The 22414-nt window shown below is 40.8% G+C and overlaps 1 protein-coding gene across 1 annotated transcript in view; it reads right to left on the reverse strand.

Moving 5' to 3' along the window:
* Positions 1-4392, reverse strand: part of LOC126471599 (uncharacterized) — a 133588-nt gene extending 129196 nt beyond the window's left edge. The window contains exon 1 of the mRNA XM_050099836.1: positions 4313-4392. Coding sequence (XP_049955793.1) covers positions 4313-4389 — 77 coding nt within the window. The 5' untranslated portion in view covers positions 4390-4392. The remainder of the gene's footprint in view (positions 1-4312) is intronic.
* Positions 4393-22414: the final 18022 nt, after the last annotated feature.

Consider the following 22414-nt stretch of genomic DNA (forward strand, 5'->3'; position numbering starts at 1 on the left):
GGTAATATCCTAACTTAGGGAACTTTTCGTCACATTGCTTTTGGGCTGTAGCTGTTCAACAAGAGAACTGTTAGCAGTTTGGCTCTACAGACCCATGTGAACTGTCTTTATACATAATTTCTCAAAGCAGAACACTGTTGCGCAATGTAATTAAGTCAGACATGCGTTGCTGTCAAGTGATTTCTTTTCGAGACGTAATGAAGCAAGTTTAATTTGCATTATTTGTCTAAGAAACTGGTACCGGACTAGCGTCTGAGTCGCCATCATAAGTTTCCACTTAACATCAGTTATCATAACAATGACGTGGAGAGTTGTTCAACATATGGTTTGAAGTTTTAAACTTTATCTTGAAAAATAGATTTGATGTGGTGGCTGTAAAATAATGTATTGCAAGAAAATTCCTTATGAGGACGCTGGGGAGTATGACAAGTTGCAAAGAAACAGCATTCGATACATTCCTGAGCAATTAGTTATTTTTTGTTCAAATATTGTTCCGTTCGTGTGGTTGATGTATCTGCAGTAAGGAAGAAAGGCGACAGAAACTTGTGTCGTCATGGATTAGCGTTAAAATCTTATGGAATGATATAGCCAGTAGACGAAGTTGGTGACGATACCAGCGGGTCCGCTTAGAAATGTTCGACCATAATAATTCGTAAGAGCCCACTGATGAAGCTGAAGCTGAAAATTTTAGTGTTAAACGCACCCAATCGTCAGCTCTGTAAAATGCAGCCACTCAGGGCGTGATATTGGAGCTAAAACATTATTGCACGCTAAGTTATTGTAGTGACAATAATACAAGAGACGTTAGTTGACAGGTCCTGATTTGGTTTCTTTCGTAAAATCAGTTAGAAGTATATAAGACATGGTTCTCGACGGAAATTAGTAGTTCAACCCATGGTACAAATACCAATAACTGTGTCAGTATGGACCAGTACGCTGTTAGATCATTTAAATTTCTCGGTTCATATTGTTCATTAGCATTATTTTCGATCATGATGATAGTTATGTATTTAGATTTCATCAGTAAACGTACATGAGAATTCCCTTCTCAAGGATGTGTTGAATTCTAAGAGTGTCTTTGTAATCAGAAAGGACCTGTTTTTCTTGACTTAAATAAGCAATAAAACACGATTTTTAAGCCGTATATTTGAGCTATAACTCTGTACCTTCTTTAAATCTAGATTTACAATATATTATTGTCTAGCATATATAGCAATTACTGCAAAAGGTGCGTAGTATTTCGTACATTCCTGCTGTCACAAATTTTTCATAGTGTAAATTAATATGCAAAGATACTGCTCCACTAATGTATTTTGTGTTCATAGAGCAATCTTCAGACTGAACTTTCAGTATAAAACATCTATTTTGTGGAATATTCGACAACAGAATGGAAATATAATGTAGAGTGCTGTTCTTCATTTCTTCTTATCTGTTGAGTCGGAACTATGAACTTTTATTTACGTATATTATCAACGATTATTTCTTGAAAGCCATTGTTACGTGCTATTTCTGTTAAGAGGCAGTTCTTTTATCCTTCGTCTTTACTTGATGGGTGACCGAGAATTTAGTTAATCGTAGTACAGTAAAATTCTTTCTTGTGCGGAGCTGGACGACACAAGGTGTTACTGACATTTAATTAACTACAGCTAGATTTCCAGAAGATGTCTTTCTTAATGTTATTTCTGAGGGAATGACCAAATAAGTTAATTTAATAATTTTGGGTGTTCTACCGTAAAGACTGCATTATTATAAACTGCTAAAAACAGTCTGCCGAACCTGCATATATATGAACGTGAAATCCAAAGGACACTGACAATGGGAGAATGAACCTTAGGAAATAAAAATAAAATAAATTTACCGTAAGATTAAATAAAAAAAGACCATAATATAAGTCTGCTATAACTGCACGTCTATGAAATGAAAATCTGCTGGCGGATTACGTTCCATAATGTTTCCCCACCCCGTGATTATTATATGTAACACGCTTGGATTCTCCTCGGTATTCTGTCCACAATGTAGCAAAGATGTTCGCGATGAAGCCTGACCCTCTCTTCGATGGTTCCTGCCACGACACACAATAAGTTTCAGCTGTTCCCAAGCATGCGCAATCACGTTTATGACACCATATACGGCAGGCCAACAATTCGGTTGATTCCTGCCACTAGGGAAGGTGTTCGAGAGGTAGACACTATCTGCTCATCTAATAGCGCTTTTGGAGACAAACCCATCGCAGAGATGTTGACTGCCGAGGTGGACAAAAAGTTGAATGATCCTAACCCGATGCTGTACACCCCACCAAATTCCCTTGATAGCCCTCAGCGGCATCTGATATCCGTACATGACACTGTCCCAAAACATGACCGACCCATCTTAACTGCTGAACACTTGGTATTGCATACGTGAGACGTGCATTTAAACCTGGCCGCCTCTACACTCCACACAGTCATTAGGCGTCAGAAAAATCCTGCACTCCTTGGCGAAGAGACTGTAATGCCATTAGTTCCAGTTCTATTCGAGCTGCTTTGTTCACTTTCTATCGCGAGGCTCCTACACGATATTAGTTAGGTGTGCTAGTTTCTTTGCCTTTTCAGTGTATAACGCTGCAAATTATTATATTATGTATTGCAAGGCGTGCTTCTTATTGTGCTGCTTCATTTCTGTTCTTTAATTTTTCTCACGATCGAAGACTGGATGGAATAAAATGCATTCGCGTGTAGTGTAAATTTTCTTCTTGAACCTAGATGAGCCTCATAGCGCCTGAATATGTGATAAGTCACCTATGAAAACTAATCCTTGGAAGAAGTTTTCGCAAATTCCATTCTATCGACATTTCTATAATGTGTCTACTTTAGCTGAACAATGAAAATAATCCCAGCTACCTATCAAATCCGTTTCGTTAAGCTTGTTTCGATAAACTTAAACAATAATTTGGGCTGTTTGTGAACTGTCACCTCCGTAAACGAACTGTAGTTTATCAATACACAGTTGATGATTTTCTCTGACGACACTAAAATGTGAGACAGATTTTAAGACATTCGATAAAACGAAATCTATCATGCACACTAATCACCTGAATTTACACTAACATAAACTGATATAACAATAACACCTCAGAAGAAAAACATTTAATACAGCAGCATTAACAAGAATCAATGAATCGACAGCAATATTTCGTCACCTAACGAAATATCATCGATAATCATAATTTTTTAAATTAAATAATACATCTTTTTCTTCTTTACTTCAAGGATTTGGCCTTTGACGAGTCACGATTAAATAATTAAGTAAATTAGATAATACAACTTTGTTGTTTTTAATTCTTCAAGTTCTAAAACAAGCTCTTCTATTTTGCAAATTATTGAAGTCAAATAGTAGAACAGTGTATACCTGAAACTTCCTGACAGATTAAAACTGTGTGCTGGACCGAGACTCGAACTCGGGACCTTTGCCTTTCGCGGGAAAGTGGAGAGTATACCTGGTAGCCAAACTTCCCCCTTGAGGATTGAGGAATGAAGTAGAAAATTCAAAATATCAAGCAAAAGTGCGTGATGTTAGAATTTCGATGTATCTCTGTTTAGTTGAGACGAAACGTCCACTGATGACATAGCAATTCTGGAACTGATCACAAAGAAGTAAATCATTGCACAATGATGTAGCCTGGTATGGCAGAATGGTGTTCCTTCACAGTTACTTTGAGATCCAAAACGGAATACGCACTTCAGCCAAATACTACATCTAGAATCTCTTGCCCATGGGTGTTAAACAGAATTATATGTAAAGAAGACGTTGGAAGCCAAAATATATCCTCTTATCTGAATTCCTGCTTTTCCTATTGAGGAGGGGGCGGGGCGGCAATATTGCAGTGATACTTGCTCACTAACACAATATATACCAAAGTCACGGATTATACTTACACTTTCGTACAGAGGTAAGATAAAACACGAAGTGCAGTCAAATACGAACATACATAACAATGTCAGTTACTACTTGTAAGTAAGTGACAGAAGGCTATAGAGAAACAATGTAAAAATCTACATATTACTTTTATTTGCTGCATAAAAGTTATGAAATCATGAAAACAAATTGAACATATGCAATTCCAAACAAATCATATCTCAATGTTTCTATATTAGCAGTTTTCTATCTTCACTACGCAAACGTTCAACAGTACTTATTTCAGGTCCACACTACGTGGCATGTTTCACAAAAAAATTTAAGAAAAGAAATTACCAATTATACAATTAAAATAACGCATAATTTTCTACGTATTAACCGATTTGTTAGCTGTTCTCCACCAGTAGCTAATCCTTACCATTCACTCGTCACCCATACACGTTTTCCAGCCTCTTTCTGGGTTATTTTCTCGCAAGCCTTACGTGCTGCACGCATGGTGCACGGTCGCAGACTGGAGTTAGCTAAGCACGCTTGGACAGTAGAGTTGCCTGATTTGAATCTTGCATGCTTTGCCAGGAAATCTATAACGCCAGAAGAGGAAAAAAAAAAATCGCTGTCTGTTGCCTGCGTAACTAATCGCTATCAGTGTCACGCAACTTAGCAACACTTGGGTCACACGCGAAATGTACATGACATGTTCTCAGCACTTGAGTTATAGGTAAAAAGGAAAAGACAAACAACAATGTGAATCACTTAAGTTCACTGTAAGCCATGTTAAAAATACAGAACAAGAACTGCCGAAAGCGACTCTCTTAAAATTTCAAAATTTCTTCATGGATTGTTACGACACTGAGCTCAAAACCAGGCGAATGCAGATTTAAATCCCTATCCTATTTTCGTTTGTGTGTGTGTGTGTGTGTGTGTGTGTGTGTGTGTGTGTGTGTGTGTGTGTGTGTGTATATAGTTAATAGAACCTTCGGTTCAATGATTCTTGATAGTGGAACACTTAATTCTGTAAACATTTTTAAATAAACGAAACATATGTCGATATATTACACTATGAAATCTTAAATAGGTTTACTTGAAGAGGTTTTTCATACTATTACAGTCATTAGAGTGAATTAAAATTGCCACAAAACAATTACGTGGGGCTAATGCATTCTGGAAGCCAATAGAAGACGTTTTTCTGGAGAAAAATCATCAACTTAGTTTGAAAGTTTGCGGTTATTCACTCACAGTCTGCACTGAACATCTACCGTATTTAAACATACTTTATAATGTGCTCTCAGCAGAAGGAAAATTCCTTAGTCTAGTCAGAACTGGCTGAATGCTGCTGTTCTTTACAGAATAGTTAACATTACCAACCGTAAATCAGATGTTCGTGTAGTTTACTAAGATGTATACGTAAAGAGCACCTGCTTGTTAAATAAAGCTTCATCCTGCATTAGGTTGTCGGTGGTTTCCTTAAATCATTTCAAGAAGATGCTGGTTAATCTCTTAAAATGAAGTGACGTTGCATCTGGATTCTAATATCTTCGATGCTGACTGTCAACCAAATATTGATCTTCAGTCCTCCTTCCTTATCGGTGATATGCGGCCTGAACTTTGACTGTCGTGAACCTGATTTTGACTGTCTATGGTTTACTGAGCTCATTCCAAATGCTGCTACAGTGCTTGCTAAAGCAGTGATGCGCTAGTTCCTTACTCAATCCTTACCGAACACAGCAAGTATTCATTCTCAAATGACTTTGCTACATTTCACTAATACCGAACAACAGAACATTTTTACCCCTGGTTTTCTTGTCACTTCATAGAAGGTGGACACTCGCGCTGAAAAGAAAAGAAAGAAAAAAAATAAAGTTAATAAAACAATTAAAAAGTACTTGCTTGGTTGTGCTTCCGGCCTAATCGCCTGAAGAGCACATTCCAGCCAGGAAGAGGCGCACGTCCATAGGCTGACAGTACTGCTGTCGACAACAAATCCAACACAGTTACTGAGTCCACTGGTAGAAACGGCAAACCCTGACGAAGTCAAATAAGGGAAGGCAGAAGTGATGTACAAAGGACTGATGTATAAATAGGCTTTCCATTTTTTGGGTGTTAAACCCAGATCATATTACTATATTTTTTTGGGTACAACCCAAGACTCTTTTTAAATTACTTAGAAGTCTTAACAGTTTACTGGAACATCAAACTTTATTCATTCTGCTGTATTTTTTCACTAACCAGTAGTAAACAAGCCAATTGCGTATAAAGTTTGTATTTTTTCATACACTGCAAAGAATATTGAGTCAAAACTTGATCAGTTTACCCGATACCTCATCGAAATTTAAAAGTTTAACTTAAATTCCCTCCTTCAGACTGAAATATCTTGCGACAATCGGAACAAGCTTTACTTCCGTTCTAACGACCCACGGTTATTGCTTCGTCATTAATGTTTTCCAAAGAACGCAAAAAATTATCAAATGTAAATGCCGAAATAACGTTAACAATAATTACCAAGGCTTTCGTTCTAGCAGATGAAAACTTTTGTCATATAACATTTCAGCCAGATTAGGTGTGCAGTATGAATTTTCGAAACTGAGTTCGCGTCCAGCAGTGTGGTATGAAAATGTAACCTTTTTAGCTGCTCACTCCAGGACACTATTATTCTTACTTTTGACTTTAAAAAATCTCTTATGTTTGGTGGAGCGGTAGCATTATTAGTACTCCCTATGTTTTCGCGTGGTTCCTTTGCGCGTAACAGAAAATTTTACAGTACTGGTACATAATTTTTTTTCTAATAAACACGTTCACTGTTGCTGTCATTACACTATCACAAAAATTGTATTCTTGTTGCAGGTTAACATTAAAACACACCTTCTTTTGCCCATTGCTAAATGATGAGACAAAAAACGAATAGAGATGAAATGATCAAAAACGTGTAGACAAGTTACTTCGCGCACGAAAACAACGTAGGACATTGATCCTGTTGTGGTGGCAACTAAGTGAAAAGCTTTCCGGAATCGGTAGCCACGCTGCTCCATGGATGTCATTGCTTGCTTCAAGATTGGCTGAGAGAGGCACGTCCGTAAAATAATTTTTAAAAACGCGATGCCAGACATGTTAGAATGTCCTCGCCGGTCATAAAATTCTCAAACCTCGGACGTGTTTGCAAGCCTCGGACATCGTATGTTTTATTGTTGCTGTTCTGTATTAAAATCGTTTGAACGTTATAAGTGTGGCCAACGACTGTTATATTTGGGGATGGAATATAGGGGCGGGGGAGGGGGGGGGGGGAATAATAACAAACGTTGTTATATTGATCTTTGCGTATGCTTTCAACAGGGGCCAATGGAGATGCTGAGAGCCGTAAGGGTACACTGTTGTCGAGTCCATCTTGAAGAGAATAATAGAGAAATTTGTGATACAGCTTTTCGTCAATGATAATATAGAGAGTGTAGAAAAAATGCCGCACTTGGTGGTCAGCATGCGATTCCTCATCCCAGTTCAAGACAAAAGTTCATCTAGCATAATCTGGTCCTGCCAGTAGGTTTAACAGAAATGCGATTTAAAAACGAGGCTCTGGCAACACTGTAACTACGTGCAGTATGGCCAGGAACAGGTAGAATGAACTTCGCATTATGCAGTAGCTGTCACATTAGCTCAGTGACACAGTCGAGTTAGTGCCAAACTTTGTTTTCAGTTTAAGCATCAAAATTTATCCAATTTACACCCCAACAATGCCATATCTTGTGTATCTTTTTCTGTTAGTGTTACCTTTATTTAAACATTAAGACATAATACGAACGTCTTACGGACTTAAATGACCACTTTGTTTCGTCCAAGACACAAGTAAAGCCAGTAGACAATAACAGTGGATACACTAATATCATCTGTATCCAGTAAGGTACAAAAAACACGATACGTAAGCTAAACTAGATTTAATATGACGCTACACACAATAATTCCTATCTGTCTGTTTGACGTCCAGCTTTATTTTCACAGAACCAGTACGTACATGTACCAACAACGTTCACTTTAGAGAAAATGGTCACAGCGACCACCTTGCAAACACTTCACCATTAGCTGGCTCTTACTTCGCTGGACCCAACGCAACACACCTGCACCCACCACCGCCGAAGCAGCATGCATATCAGCTATTAGGTCATGTACATCCATGGGTGGAGTACTATAAACTTGTTCCTTTAAGTGCACCCACAAATAAAAATCCAGTGGATTAAGGTCTGAGAAACGTGGGGGTCATAACACTGGACATCCATGACCAATCCATTTCCCTGGAAACGCTTCATTTGAATAGTTACACACATTCATTCCAAAATGTGGTGTGCACCATCATGTTAAAACCATAGCTGTTGCCGAACACCAAGTGGAACGTTTTCTAATGCATCAGGCAAAGTACTTGTAAAGAAATGTACGATACAGGGCCACATTCAACTTCAGTAGGTAAGGGCCTAAAATCACTTTACCCACGATTCCAGTCCTCAGATTTATGCCAAAGCGTGCCTGAAAGACACATTCGTGGATGACATGTGAATTATTTTCCGGCCAATAATGGCTGTTGCGGAGGTTAAAACTCTTTCGCGAGTGAAGCTAGATTTGTCAGTCCAAAAAATGTCCAAATGTGTGTGAAATCTAATGGGACTTAACTGATTAGGTCATCAGTCCCTAAGGTTACACACTACTTAACCTAAATTATCCTAAGGCCAAACACACACACCGATGCCCGAGGGAGGACTCGAACCTTCGCCGGGACCAGCCGTACGGTCAATGACTGCAGCGCCCCTGACCGCTCGGCTAATCCCGCGCTGCATTTGTCAGTCCATATCACGATATTTGTAAAATGTTCTTTATTTTCCACTTGCTGCCAAAGCCACTCACAGAACTGTACTAGTTGACTTCCATCTTCTAGCTGCTATGGTTGAGTTAATGTGTAATGATACGGATGCAGTTCTTCATCGTGCAACACTTCAACATCCGGTCTCTGAGATATCTGGAACTGCCCTGTAATATCACAGGTAATATGCCAAGGTGATTGGTGAGCAGTTTCAGGAATCGCATCCTCTGTTTGTGGAGTATGTCCACTCTTTGTAAGACCTCTGTCAATTACTTGTAAACGAAGATTACTGGTTTCCCAAAAGGCGGTGCTCCAGGCACCCGAAAAACATGCGTACTGGGATAGTACCTTTGAGGATACCATGCAGCATATGCATGAGCAGCAGATTGGTTTCTGGATACACCCAGAACCAAAAGCATATCGACATATACATCATATGTATACTCCATAGGGAAGCCTTCCTTCATGAACTTCACTGCACCAATTATGGTTGTGCACTGCACAGTTAGTAGACACATGCATGCAGTTTAATGGATCCTACAGTATTGCGATAGGCTACTGTTATATTAAAAACTGATGTCCTATGGAACGGACACCTAAAAAGTTAAAAAAAGGAATCTGATGAGGATTCGAAACATAGGTCCATGGTGTGTGTGTGTGTTTGGTGTCCCCACAGTCTACTCAGTGAGCTACAACAGCTGGTACATTAAGTGCAGTGTGTTACATGTTCGTTTGTATTTTCCAATACGCTACACGATGTGACACTGTTGCCAGCGCCTTGTTTTCATACATGTGTCTTCAAAATGCACCTAATCTGATTCTGCTACATAAACTTTTTTCTTGAACCTGGGGGAGAAATTGCATGCTGACCTCCAAGCGCAGCATTTTTTCTTCACATGGGCCTACAGCATAGATAAACCTGACTCACCACAAGATCAACAGATGTCAGATGCATGCATAAATGCTACAGTCTCACAGTCGATGATTATGTACTTCAGGACCTTCTGGTTCTTAGTGCCTCAATTTAGCCAACAAGGGGCAAGGTTTCAAAAGTTCCATTTCCAATACATCTGATTAGTTGAGTCTGTGAACATGTCGTGTCCCAATAAATAAATTTGACAGTAGATACACAAACCTAATTGTATCTTAAATACGAGGGTTATTCCAAAAGTAAGGTCCGATTCGCCGTAACTATTGAAATTTGGCGCCAATGAGAAAACACGCATGCGCGCCGACTCCCGGCAAGCCTTGCGCGTCAAACGCCGCCATTCGCTTTGTTACTGTTGCTGAGTGTAGTTCACAGTGTCACTTTACAATGTTTAAGACAATTGATCAGCCCGCCGATTGTGAAGTAAGGGCAGTGATACGGTTTTTGTCTGCAAGAAACAATTCAGCGGCGGAAATCCATCGGCAGATTACTGAAGTGTACGGTCCTAACATAATGAGCGACAGTAAAGTGCGCAAGTGGGTGCGAGCTTTTAATGAAGGACGGGATAATGTGCACGATGAACCACGGTGTGGCCGACCATCAGTGATTTCAGACGATTTGGTCAATGCGGTTGACAAAAAAATTCGTGAAGATCGCCGATTCACTATTACAGACGTAGACATGCATTTTCCGAGTGTGAGTAGAACAACTTTGTACAGAATTGTGTCTGAACATTTGAAGTTTCACAAATTGTGTGCCCGTTGGGTTCCCAGGCTGCTTACTGAGCCCCAACGAATGAAAAGAATGGCTTTTGCTCTTGATTTTTTGGAGCGATATCATAAGGAAGGTGACAGTCTTTTAGACAATGTTGTCACAGGGGATGAGACATGGGTTTCTCACATCACTCCAGAGTCTAAACGTCAGTCAATGCAATGGCGTCACACGTCATCGCCAGTCAAGGTCAAGGCAAAGCAGACAATCTCAACACGTAAGGTTATGGCGACTGTGTTCTGGGATAGACGTGGAGTATTGTTAGTCGACTTTATGGAGAGAGGAACAACGATTAATAAAGCCGCCTACTGCGCTACCCTGACTAAACTTCGACGTGCAATCCAGAATAAGCGACGTGGTCTTTTGTCGTCTGGAATCTTGTTGTTGCATGACAATGCCAGACCCCACACTGCAAATGAAACGCAAGCTCTGATCAAGAAATTTGGATGGGAACAGATGGACCATCCTCCTTACAGTCCGGACCTGGCGCCAAGTGATTTCCACCCGTTCCGTTACTTAAAGGAGTTTCTCGGCGGCAAGCGCTTCGACACAGATGATGAAGTGAAAGAAGCAGTTAAGGACTGGTTATCGTCACAGGCGGCCGATTTCTATAACATGGGCATTCAAAAGCTTGTTGAACGATGTGACAAATGTTTAAATAAGTATGGAAGTTATGTAGAAAAATAGATAAAGATTTAAGGAATGTAAATAAAACAATTGTTTTGAAAAAACATTTTAGTTTTGATTTTTTTTTTATAACCGGACCTTACTTTTGGAATAACCCTCGTAGTTACTGGTATCCAGTCAAAAGTTTTGTGAAGGTAGATTCATCATTCTATATCGTTATTACAGGTATAGGAAACCTTCAAAAACAACAATCAATTCGGTCAGTAGAATCAAATTTTGAACGCCTAGGATTCACCAGAATGACCTTTGTCTCCTTGATTGGGCACATGATTGTGTAGATATGGTAAGTGGGCTACAGAACTCATAACTGTCTGTATGTAATGCGAAGTTGCACCTCATATAGTTTAAGAACCATATTTTCTGAGGTGTAAATTCCTTTTTGATCTTTATATTTCACCATTTTTTCCTTTCGTTGAGCATGGAAATTTGTATTTTTTCTGTATTTTGGGACGCATATGATCTATAGTGAACACGCCTACAGTAATACATGGCCATTTTCTACATCCTCTACAGCTATCACTCTACTGTGAAAAATTGATTGGAGTCTTGGCAGACACTGACGCATCAAATGCAAACTTATTGTTGAGATACCGACACAAAGGTGCCCACACAATAGTTTGGGGGAGAGGGAGGGGCAAGACCTGGGGGTATGGAGTATTTCTAATAGTCTTGGAGATGAATGATGACTTGTAAATAGCCATAAACAAAGTTCTATTTCCGACCATGTTAAGAAACCTGGGCACTACCATCTTTTCAATTACTTTCTTCAAAGCGAAACACCTGACTACATTAAATTTTTCCTTTCCCTGGGAGCTGGAGGTGGTGAGGGGTCGGGGTGGGAGGAGTTGTTCTATTTCCGACCCTGTTAAGAAACCTGTGCACTACCACCTTTTCAATTACTTTCTTCAAAGCAAAACACCTGATAACATTAAATTTTTTCTTTCCCTGTTAGCTGGAAGTGGTGGGGTGGGGGTGGGAGGTGGGGAGGGGTTGCGTGGCCGACCCTTTCTCCCATGTATGGGCGCCCTTTTTAAGACAGGCTCAAGTGAAGGTGCTTTTCTTGTGAGAACTGAGGATGGGTGTCGGGCAGGTACACAGCAGTCCTGTTTCTAATTGCTAGGTTTTGGAACCATCCCTTTCTGTAACTCATTATGGCTGTACAAGGGAGTGACAGAGAAAAGATTGGTTTCTCTATTTTGGCAATGTTCTGTAAAGATTCACACCCCCAGAGTTACCAAAACAATGCTGAAACTGCTGCCATGGCAAGAAAACTGCATGATTTCCTGTGGAAAACCTGACAACCAAAGAATGTAGTATTTAGCCGGCCGTAGTGGCCGAGCGGTTCTAGGCGCTACAGTGTGAAACCTCGCGACGCTACGGCCGCAGGTTCGAATCCTTCTCTGGGCATGGATGTGTGTGATGTCCTTAGGTTAGTTAGGTTTAAGTAGTTCTAAGTTCTAGAGGACTGATGACCTCAGAAGTTAAGTCCCATAGTGCTCAGAGCCATTTGAACCAATGTGGTATTTAAAGCCACAGTGGAGTTGAGCAGAATCAGACAATAATTTCTAGAAATATCTGAGAATTTCGATGTCAAAAGAAGCCTATACCCCCCCCCCAGTTACAGATGCGACTTAATTCTAGATTTAATACAAATGTCCCATACATTCCTACTATTTTACACTTCTATTAAATCTAAAAATTACAACTATTGTTAGTCTCTTGCTTGTAGAACATACCATTTGGAATTTTCGAATACGTGTCGAAACATAAATCCTCTTAGGCCCAAAGAATACGACACTGTAAAGGTATGTAAAACATTATCGTTTTTATTGCCACGCCAGTTAGGGATAAAATCTCGTGCTTTCGACGATAGCCTCCATCGACATCGTCAGGAGCAACTGACTCTTCACTGCTGCTGTGGTGGTCTTAAATAGCCCGTGGACGGCTTTTGATTGGTCTGCTTCTAATTGGTTGGCGATTACGTACTGCAGTCACAGACGGTGTCAATGTCTGCGCCGGTGGCGCCACAGCTTCCGTGGGAATGTAAGCACTGCAAGGAACGTCTCTGCTGCTTCTCTGCATTGAGCGCTCGTTTCTAGGCACCTTTCAGATAATATCTACTATCACAGTTAAAGTTCTCACCCATTCTTATATCAACAGCCTTCTTAATAACAGAATCTCAGTATGTACAGGCATGGGAAAAAATTTTTGTCTCTTCAAAAATAGTACTTTATGTTTGTTAGTGAGGCTATACTCCGCAATTGCTGATTTCTCTAGTTCTCTGTTTTTAGTATGACGTTGGTGTTCTGCACAGTGGCCGGAATTGGTACGAATAGTCTGGTCTATATAATTGCTTCCACACTCACAAGGGATATTATAAATTCCAAGGACCCTAAGGCCGAAACTGTCCTTATCAGGGTGCATCATCTCTCTAATTTTCTTAGGAGGACAAAAAATCGCTCTTATATTCCGTCTATCCAGGACTCTTCCTATTTTACTGGATATAGCGTCACAAAAAGGAAGAACCGCAATCGGTGGTTCATCCTGTGAGCGTGCAGCATTTTCATGTTTCCTTTTCTTGGAGAACACTGCCTTTATATTGCGTGCACCATAGCCTTCTTTCGGAACACGCACTTCAGATGGTTAATTTCGGACTTCAAGTGGTCCTCGTCAAAAATAACTTTTGCTCTATGCACCAACGTGTTCAAACGGCTCTCTTTTGAACAGGATGATGGAAACTCTGTACATTAAGATATGAATCGGTATGCATCGGCTTGCGGCGCACGGAGTGGCCGAGACGCCAGTCTTTGTCGTCGTACTAAAACGTCTAAGAATGGCAACCTTCCTTCCTTCTCCATTTCAACAGTGAACCGGATGTTTGGACTTATGCTGTTCATGTGTTCCACGGATGGTCCCAGAGACCAGAGTTTCTGCGCCATGTGGCCAGATCATAAATGTATCGTCGGCATAACGATAAAATAAGGATGGACGGAGGGGAGACGAATTTAATGCACGTTCTTCAAAATTCTCCATAAAAAAGTTAGCCAATGATGGAGACAAGAGAGAGCCCATCGCCATACCGTCCGTCATTTCATAACATTTACTATTATACAAGAAGTAGGTGGTCATCGTCACACGCCTGAACAACTTTATAATTTCAGGTGGAAAAAGATACGCCAGCATTTTCAAAGTGTCCATCACAGGAGCTTTTGTGAACAGCAATACTACTTCCAGGCTGACTAAAATGTTATTTGAAAAAACTCTAATCTGTTTGATTTTCTCAATGAACATCTGGCAGTTTTTGATGTGATGTTCACAACGGCGGACTATAGTAGTCATCAAATTTGTTAGGTATTTAGCCAGCTTGTAGGTAGGAGAACCAACTGCACTGACAGTAGGTCTCGAGGGAACATTATCCTTGTAGATCTTCGGTAGTCCGTACAACCTGGGACCTCTAGGAGCTCGGATTTTGAGATAATATAGAGAATTATACGATCTTCAAACATCCATATCCTCATGATATCGTTGGTCACATAAGATCTTAAATCCACAGACTTGTACTTTTATCATTTGGATTTTGCTTCTTTACAGAATTATTTAAGTTTTACGTGCTGTCTATAACCTACTCATACACAGGTAAATCTTACTTTTTCAACTCCTATTATAAACATGTGTAGACGCCTGTATATATATCGTACTTCTGGCAGTTTTCAGAACCACTTGAAAATAGCTTAAAAGAAAAGCCAAAACAAGTAACAGATTAAATAAAGTCATTATATTGATTTTCAAATAGAGCAGTTATGAGATGGCTCATCTTCCCAAATCAAGTGGTTTGTACAAGGATTGTGCTGGAACAGTACAACATGGAAAATATTCTGAATGGGTCATCAGTTCACAATGGCATTCAGTCTCTTCAGAAACCAGTAGAGGTCCATTGGAGTGTTGTGAACATACCAGTGAAACTGTGACATTTTTTAATAGAAGTGATGTAATAACAAAACAAGATGTTTTTGTTTCATGTTCATAAAGAGTGCTACATTTGCACTGTAGATTTACTGTGATGTACTGTCATCTGAGACTTACCCAGTGGATACAGTAGAACAAAACAGCCAACATTTTGTTTCATAACAGTTATGCATAGGATTTTGCATACTTTTCACATTTTTAAATAATAAATCTTTGTCATTATCCCAATGTGAGTATTTTAGTGATCAAGGGGTGAATGGGGCCACTATGGTGCAGAGGTGGTGGAGTGGTAGGCTGTGTAGGTGGAAGTGTTGATCAACGGTCGCTAGGAAAACTTATCTTGGATTACAACTTCGGAGTGCCATGGTGCCCCTGGATATGCTCTCTGCAGGTACATGGGTGACAGGTGATGCCCGTAACGTTGGAAAGCCACAGCAGTGTGATGGCCAATTGATGCTTTGCTGATACTGTTTACGTCACTCAGCAGCATGTGCCTAAGTTAGCATTATGTGGTACTGGGTGAGCAGTGCCAGTGACATGTAAGTTCACTGAATCCCTGAAGGTGGCCATGGCTACTGGGTTAGGAGTTCACCCAGTGTAGAAGGATGGCGGCAGTACTGACCTGGCTGTGAACTGCTGCCCACACTGACATCAGCTGCTGTCTGGCCCACAGCATGCTGGAAATCTATGTGGACCTGATGTCATAGAGGGTGCTGCCAGACTGTGCCTAACTGTGCTATATTCAGAAGGTATTTATAGCGATTAGTAACACACTTGTTGGACTGTTACACTGCTTCCAGACATGTACAGATCAACGCCTCAGTGGTTGGTTGGTTGGTTGGTTTTGGGGAAGGAGACCAGACAGCGTGGTCATCGGTCTCATCGGATTAGGGAAGGACGGGGATGGAGGTCGGCCGTGCCCTTTCAGAGGAACCATACCGGCATTTGCCTGGAGTGATTTAGGGAAATCACGGAAAACCTAAATCAGGATGGCCGGACGCGGGATTGAACCGACGTCCTCCCGAATGCGAGTCCAGTGTCTAACCACTGCGCCACCCCACTCGGTTCAACTCAGTGTGAAAATATACCACAGACTAGTTGGTCTTTACAAAGCCTTTCTACAATGTCACTGTGATTGTGTAGCTTAACCCTACCACCTTGGGATGTACAAAGAGGCTCGCTTGAGAAAAGACATTCAGCACCTCTTTGCCTGCTTGTTTACCTCACACACGGCAGCCATGGTGCTGCTCCAGTTTAGCGATGCTCAAAATTGAGTGACGGTGTTGCATACCTCCCCTCGTTGAGAAGACCTAGGTCCTGAATCTAAACCTGTGACCATTCTACAATATAAGACTTAACTAAAAAGTTATGGCATAGGTTACTTAGAGTTTTTACTCTTACTCATGATTTTTAACATGTGTGGCTACTCCTGCCAATACTATTGAACACGTGAAAGCATTTGCTCCACTGAAACATGCCCCTCTTGCATGTCTATGAGTTGGTTGAGAGACAGGAGTAGGATAGGATTCAACATTTCATTCAGGTAGGTTATATTTTGCACTGAAAAGATTGCTAGTGGCTTCTATGGCCAGTGAAACTGTGGTTCTATAATGTTCATCTTGGTTTCCCCCATAACAGAAGCTAAAAGGCGAAACGTCTGCCCAGTTATGTGACAGCCCACTCCATTAATAATTATTAGACTCCAATGCAAATCCAAACGTTCAGCTCTCCTGTGCTTACCTTGTTCCTAGTAGTTAGCTGCTATTCAACTTTGGTACTGTTCACAGAAAACAGTGCGAACCTGCTTGCTGAAAATAGGGCCACAGCTCCAGTACATCACATGGGTAATCTTGAACTTCTGCTTTTTCCTAAGTACAATTGTATCTTGCACATACGGGTGCCCGTACATACCACCTGGGTTGGGCAGATAGTAACCCTCTCCCTCTGACAATGTTTAGTGAGGAGCCGTGCGGCGTAGCCACATTGTCTGGGGCGTCTTGCCACGGTTCGGGCGGCTCCTCCCTGGAGGTTCGAGTCCTCCCTCGGGCATGGGTGTCTGTGTGTTGTCCTTACTGTAAGTTAGTTTAAGTTAGATTAAGTAGTGTGTAAGGCTAGCGACTGATGACCTCAGCAGTTTGGTCCCATAGGAACTTGTCACAAATTTCCAAATTTTTTCAGTTTGTGACATCACCCCACGACTACCACCATCTTCTGTGATCAGTAGTGTCTCCTGTGTTTTTACTTGGATGAATTTACGTGAAGTTCTCCCTTTAGAGAGTATGCATGTATGGTGTAACATTTGAATTTGGCTTCCCCATTGCTAATCAGAACCTGTACCAGTATATATAATTGTGCTAGATCCGCCCTGATCTCAGCCACTGCCACATGATAATACAGTGGTAGGTTCAACTTGTCTTGTTCAATAAGCAGTTCTAATTCCGGTGGCAACTGCTTCTGCACCTTCTGTAGGCCTCCCAAAAACTGATCTGGCATTAACAGAGCTGGGCGCAGATGCCCAAGCACCACATGTAGAACGGTTTCTTGCAGTTCGTTTACTATATGCCTGAGCATCCTACAAGCTATTTGCCAGATTGCAGCAATCTTGTTACTGCCATTCTGCTATCCAAAGCATTCAGCTGAGCCTGTATAACTTCCAGATATCAGTTCACTGTATTTACTGCTGTCTTTACCAGATGCATTACCTCCATTGCTAACCTTCACAATATCCATGTGTTGTTCAGAACATTTTGTTCCAAACTGGTTAACTGTGTGGTGGCCTTATTCCTCATTGCTATATCACCTTATCTCTCCGTTGTATCATTCAGCTCCTAGATGTCCCCAACATCCACGGTTCTGAGAATTGTTTTTAATAATATTCCCCCTGTGTCTAACCAACCTTACCTATGACACCATATTGTGCATGGCACTGATTCCGCTGTCTGCTGCATTTGTCCTTGCAATTTCTTATACAACTGGTGCAATTTATCATACTCACTCCTCATTTGTTTTAGTAGGCCATTCCCTTCCATCTCCCTCCATAAGTTCATAAATACATTTTCCAAACATCTTACCTCATTACACATTTCCTAAGCTTTCATAGTCAGCTTCAGTACTCAATCATGGCTTGTAAGTACTACATCCTCTTGCCTTACAAAAAGTACTACAGTTTCCAATGATAGTACCTGCAGCAGCCCCACTACTCTCCTGGTGAAGAGGTGCAACAGTGCTAAGATACAGGTTCCCCTCATCTTTCACTTCGACCCACGACAGCCTGGGAACCAGGAATGGCCATCATTTCTCTCCTCCCCTTGCAAAAGGTATACAAAGGGAAAACTTAATCCTAAAAGACCTAATTTCTTCTCCCTATTCTCCCTTTCTCTTGGTATAGTAATCTCCTATGTTTCTCAAGAACATGAACACACTAATCCAAATGTATCCTATTTCCTCTTACCTCCTTGGCACTAACCCATATGGAACATCTGGCACAGGTTGTGTAAGGTTTTTGTGCTTCCTCTCCTTCCTACTACTCATACTTCTACCCCCAAAGGATGACATCACCTATGTCAGTACATCCAGAGCACCTCTAAATGGCTTCAAATGTCACACATGGATGATAGTTTTATGAGTTGGTGATTGAAACTTGACATTTACTGGTGATGTTGTTTCATCTACCTGATATGGCCCTTGGTAACAAGCTGCAAATTTCTTATTCTTACTGTTTGGAACATATTGGTTTGATAACTTTACCCATTGACCAATTTTATGCTGTGATGGCCTGCCCATGTGATTCCCCAACTGCTCTTGGCACTCTAGGGCTCCAATGTTTCTTCCCTGCACATGTTTCCATTTAAATATAAGGATAAGATAGATTTAATGGCCAAACCTATTTGTCTCTTGGAAATCAGGTGGTTAGCAACATATTACCTTCACAATTAATATGAGTATGTTGCACACATTTAATATGCATGCAAGTCAATGGTTTCAATCATCTAATTACCACCTGAGTTGATAACACAGCCTTGTTGCTATTGTAGGAAAAGGAGCAGATTAAAGCAATAGTTGCCTGCTTCATGCCCTCTAACACCTGTTTATTACAAAAAAAAAATAGATTCCATTGATTATTGTGAATTTGGATTCACAGTTTCAATTCTGATAATTCATCTTTTTCTTCATTTGTCACTGAATAATTGATGGTGATTGCCTCATAATCATTGACATTATTAATTACTGCATTATGTTATCAACATGCATCAGAACTTTAATTATCTCTTTTTCCACTGTACAAGAGCAGACTCTGTAATAACTTAACCAGTTTGATTTGATCACTATGCACAAGGTGATGAGCTGAGTAATGTATATTAAATGTGCCTCTACAATATAACAGAGCAAGGAGAAAATATCTTTCTCCACAGTAGAAGACTATGGTTTTTACATCTAAAATACTTTCATATTTCAACACACAATCGTCCCATTTTATATAAAGATAATTAGCCTAATATTTTTAATGAGTAATTTTCATCCATGTGCACTGTTCAAATGGGATGTGATTTGTTTTATTTTACAATCCAGGCCTCTTTTTCTCATTCAAATGCTGTAGAATATCTATTTAGTATATGCCAATAATTGTTTTACTTTTTACAAGCTAATCAGGAATAAAAATTCATTTTGTATCCCAGAAAGCAATGCGTGTATACACTGGTTAACAAAAATTGGGAGACATGGCTGGATGTCAGTGTAACTTTGAAAACACACACACACACACACACACACACACACACACACACACACACAAAAATCAGCAGCTACATACATGGTCAATACCATATACCTGTGTGAGACAGTGTTATTAGCACCTGACAGAGTTTGAAAGGGGTCTCATTGTGGGTCTCCATTTGGCTGGCTGCTCAAATCATTCAATATATAGATTTGTGGGATATTCAGATGTGACAGTGGCATGATGGTGTATTGCATAGAAAAGTGATGGAAGGCATATTTGTTGTCAAGTTTCCAGTTGACCACATCTGAGCAACACAAGAGAAGATCACCATACTATGCAGGAAGTGCATTGTAACCTCTTCAAATCTGTGCTTGGCTACAAGAACAAGTACTGGACTCCTTGCAACATTCTGTGTCATTCCTTGGCACTATGTAGATACTAGCAACAGCTGAACTTGGCAATTACTGCCCCACGCGCAGGCTGCCATTGACACTACACCAAAAACAGATAACTTTGAAGCGGTGCTGTGACGAGGAAACACGAACTGCTGATGGATGGTGTCTCATTGTGCTAAACGTTGAATTTTGGTTCTGCACTACCATCATCAGCGAGTGTGGTTACAATGTGGGCAGATGTCCCATTCTGACAGTGTTTTTAGAATCACAGTGGTGTTACTCCTTGTGTTATGGTGCATTGAGCCAACAGGTATGACTTATGTAACAGCTGGTAGATACCGAGGGAACTGATGGCACACTGTCACATCATGGATATTTCGTATTCTTATGCGTCACTTGTCAAGCAACAATATTGACATGTGATATTTTTCAACAGGGCAATGTTGATCCACACATGCAACTTGTCTCTATAAACTATCTGAATGATTCTGAGGTACTCCTATGGCCAGCAAGATCTCCAGATCTGTCCATGATGGAACATTATGGGATCAGCTCAGATGCCAATTCTACTACAGTGGCAGTACTGAGGATGTCAAGGACCATTTAGAGCAGTTGTGGGCCAGCTTGTATCAAGAGAGTATATAGTGGCTTTACGCAAATCAGTTCAAGCACCTAGGCCCGAGGGAGTGAACATCATACTGATAAGTGGGTTCATACTGCAAAGTTCCTTGTGAATTTCACTCACTTTTGTACTTACCTCAATAAACTCACGTACCATCTGAGGTCATGAAGTTTCATTTTGTTTCCTCCTTCCCTTCTGGGTGCTTGACATTCTTTGTCAGTTAGTTTAATTTCTAGCATATGATATCAACTGTGCCTTCTTTGGTATAAGGCTATAAAATTCCACCCACTAATTTGATCGCTTTTTATTTCTAGCATGAAATGGTGAAATCATGTCGTTTTAATTATATCAAATTAACTCATAAATCTACAATAACAAATGAACGTAAAAGGCAACTGGATTCTTGTTAGTATTTTCAAAATGTTGCCAAGGAATTAATTTTTACATCTTTTTGCCAAGATTCAAGAAATGTGGCACATTTCTAGTAGAAAACCTTCTTGTAGTAAATTATTCACTAATTTTTGATAAATTCAGGAATGGAGAGTTTTATTATTGTTAGTTTGAATGAAATGTTTTCAACATGGCTAGTTTGAAAAGCCACATAAACAAAATTCATTACCTGAGAAGTGAGTGAAACAGATTTGTAGCCAATCTCCAGTGTCATTCAGTCTGTACATTGAGCAAGAAATAATGGAAACCAAGGAGAAATTTGTAAGGAGAATTAAAGTTTAGGGAGAATAAATGAAAATATTATTTTTTAATGACTTCATAATTGTCTTACTGTGGGACCTGCAGCAAATACACTCCTGGAAATTGAAATAAGAACACCGTGAATTCATTGTCCCAGGAAGGGGAAACTTTATTGACACATTCCTGGGGTCAGATACATCACATGATCACACTGACAGAACCACAGGCACATAGACACAGGCAACAGAGCATGCACAATGTCGGCACTAGTACAGTGTATATCCACCTTTCGCAGCAATGCAGGCTGCTATTCTCCCATGGAGACGATCGTAGAGATGCTGGATGTAGTCCTGTGGAACGGCTTGCCATGCCATTTCCACCTGGCGCCTCAGTTGGACCAGCGTTCGTGCTGGACGTGCAGACCGCGTGAGACGACGCTTCATCCAGTCCCAAACATGCTCAATGGGGGACAGATCCGGAGATCTTGCTGGCCAGGGTAGTTGACTTACACCTTCTAGAGCACGTTGGGTGGCACGGGATACATGCGGACGTGCATTGTCCTGTTGGAACAGCAAGTTCCCTTGCCGGTCTAGGAATGGTAGAACAATGGGTTCGATGACGGTTTGGATGTACCGTGCACTATTCAGTGTCCCCTCGACGATCACCAGTGGTGTACGGCCAGTGTAGGAGATCGCTCCCCACACCATGATGCCGGGTGTTGGCCCTGTGTGCCTCGGTCGTATGCAGTCCTGATTGTGGCGCTCACCTGCACGGCGCCAAACACGCATACGACCATCATTGGCACCAAGGCAGAAGCGACTCTCATCGCTGAAGACGACACGTCTCCATTCGTCCCTCCTTCACGCCTGTCGCGACACCACTGGAGGCGGGCTGCACGATGTTGGGG

Source organism: Schistocerca serialis, chromosome 3, assembly GCF_023864345.2.
Source record: "Schistocerca serialis cubense isolate TAMUIC-IGC-003099 chromosome 3, iqSchSeri2.2, whole genome shotgun sequence".
Lineage (NCBI taxonomy): Eukaryota > Metazoa > Arthropoda > Insecta > Orthoptera > Acrididae > Schistocerca > Schistocerca serialis.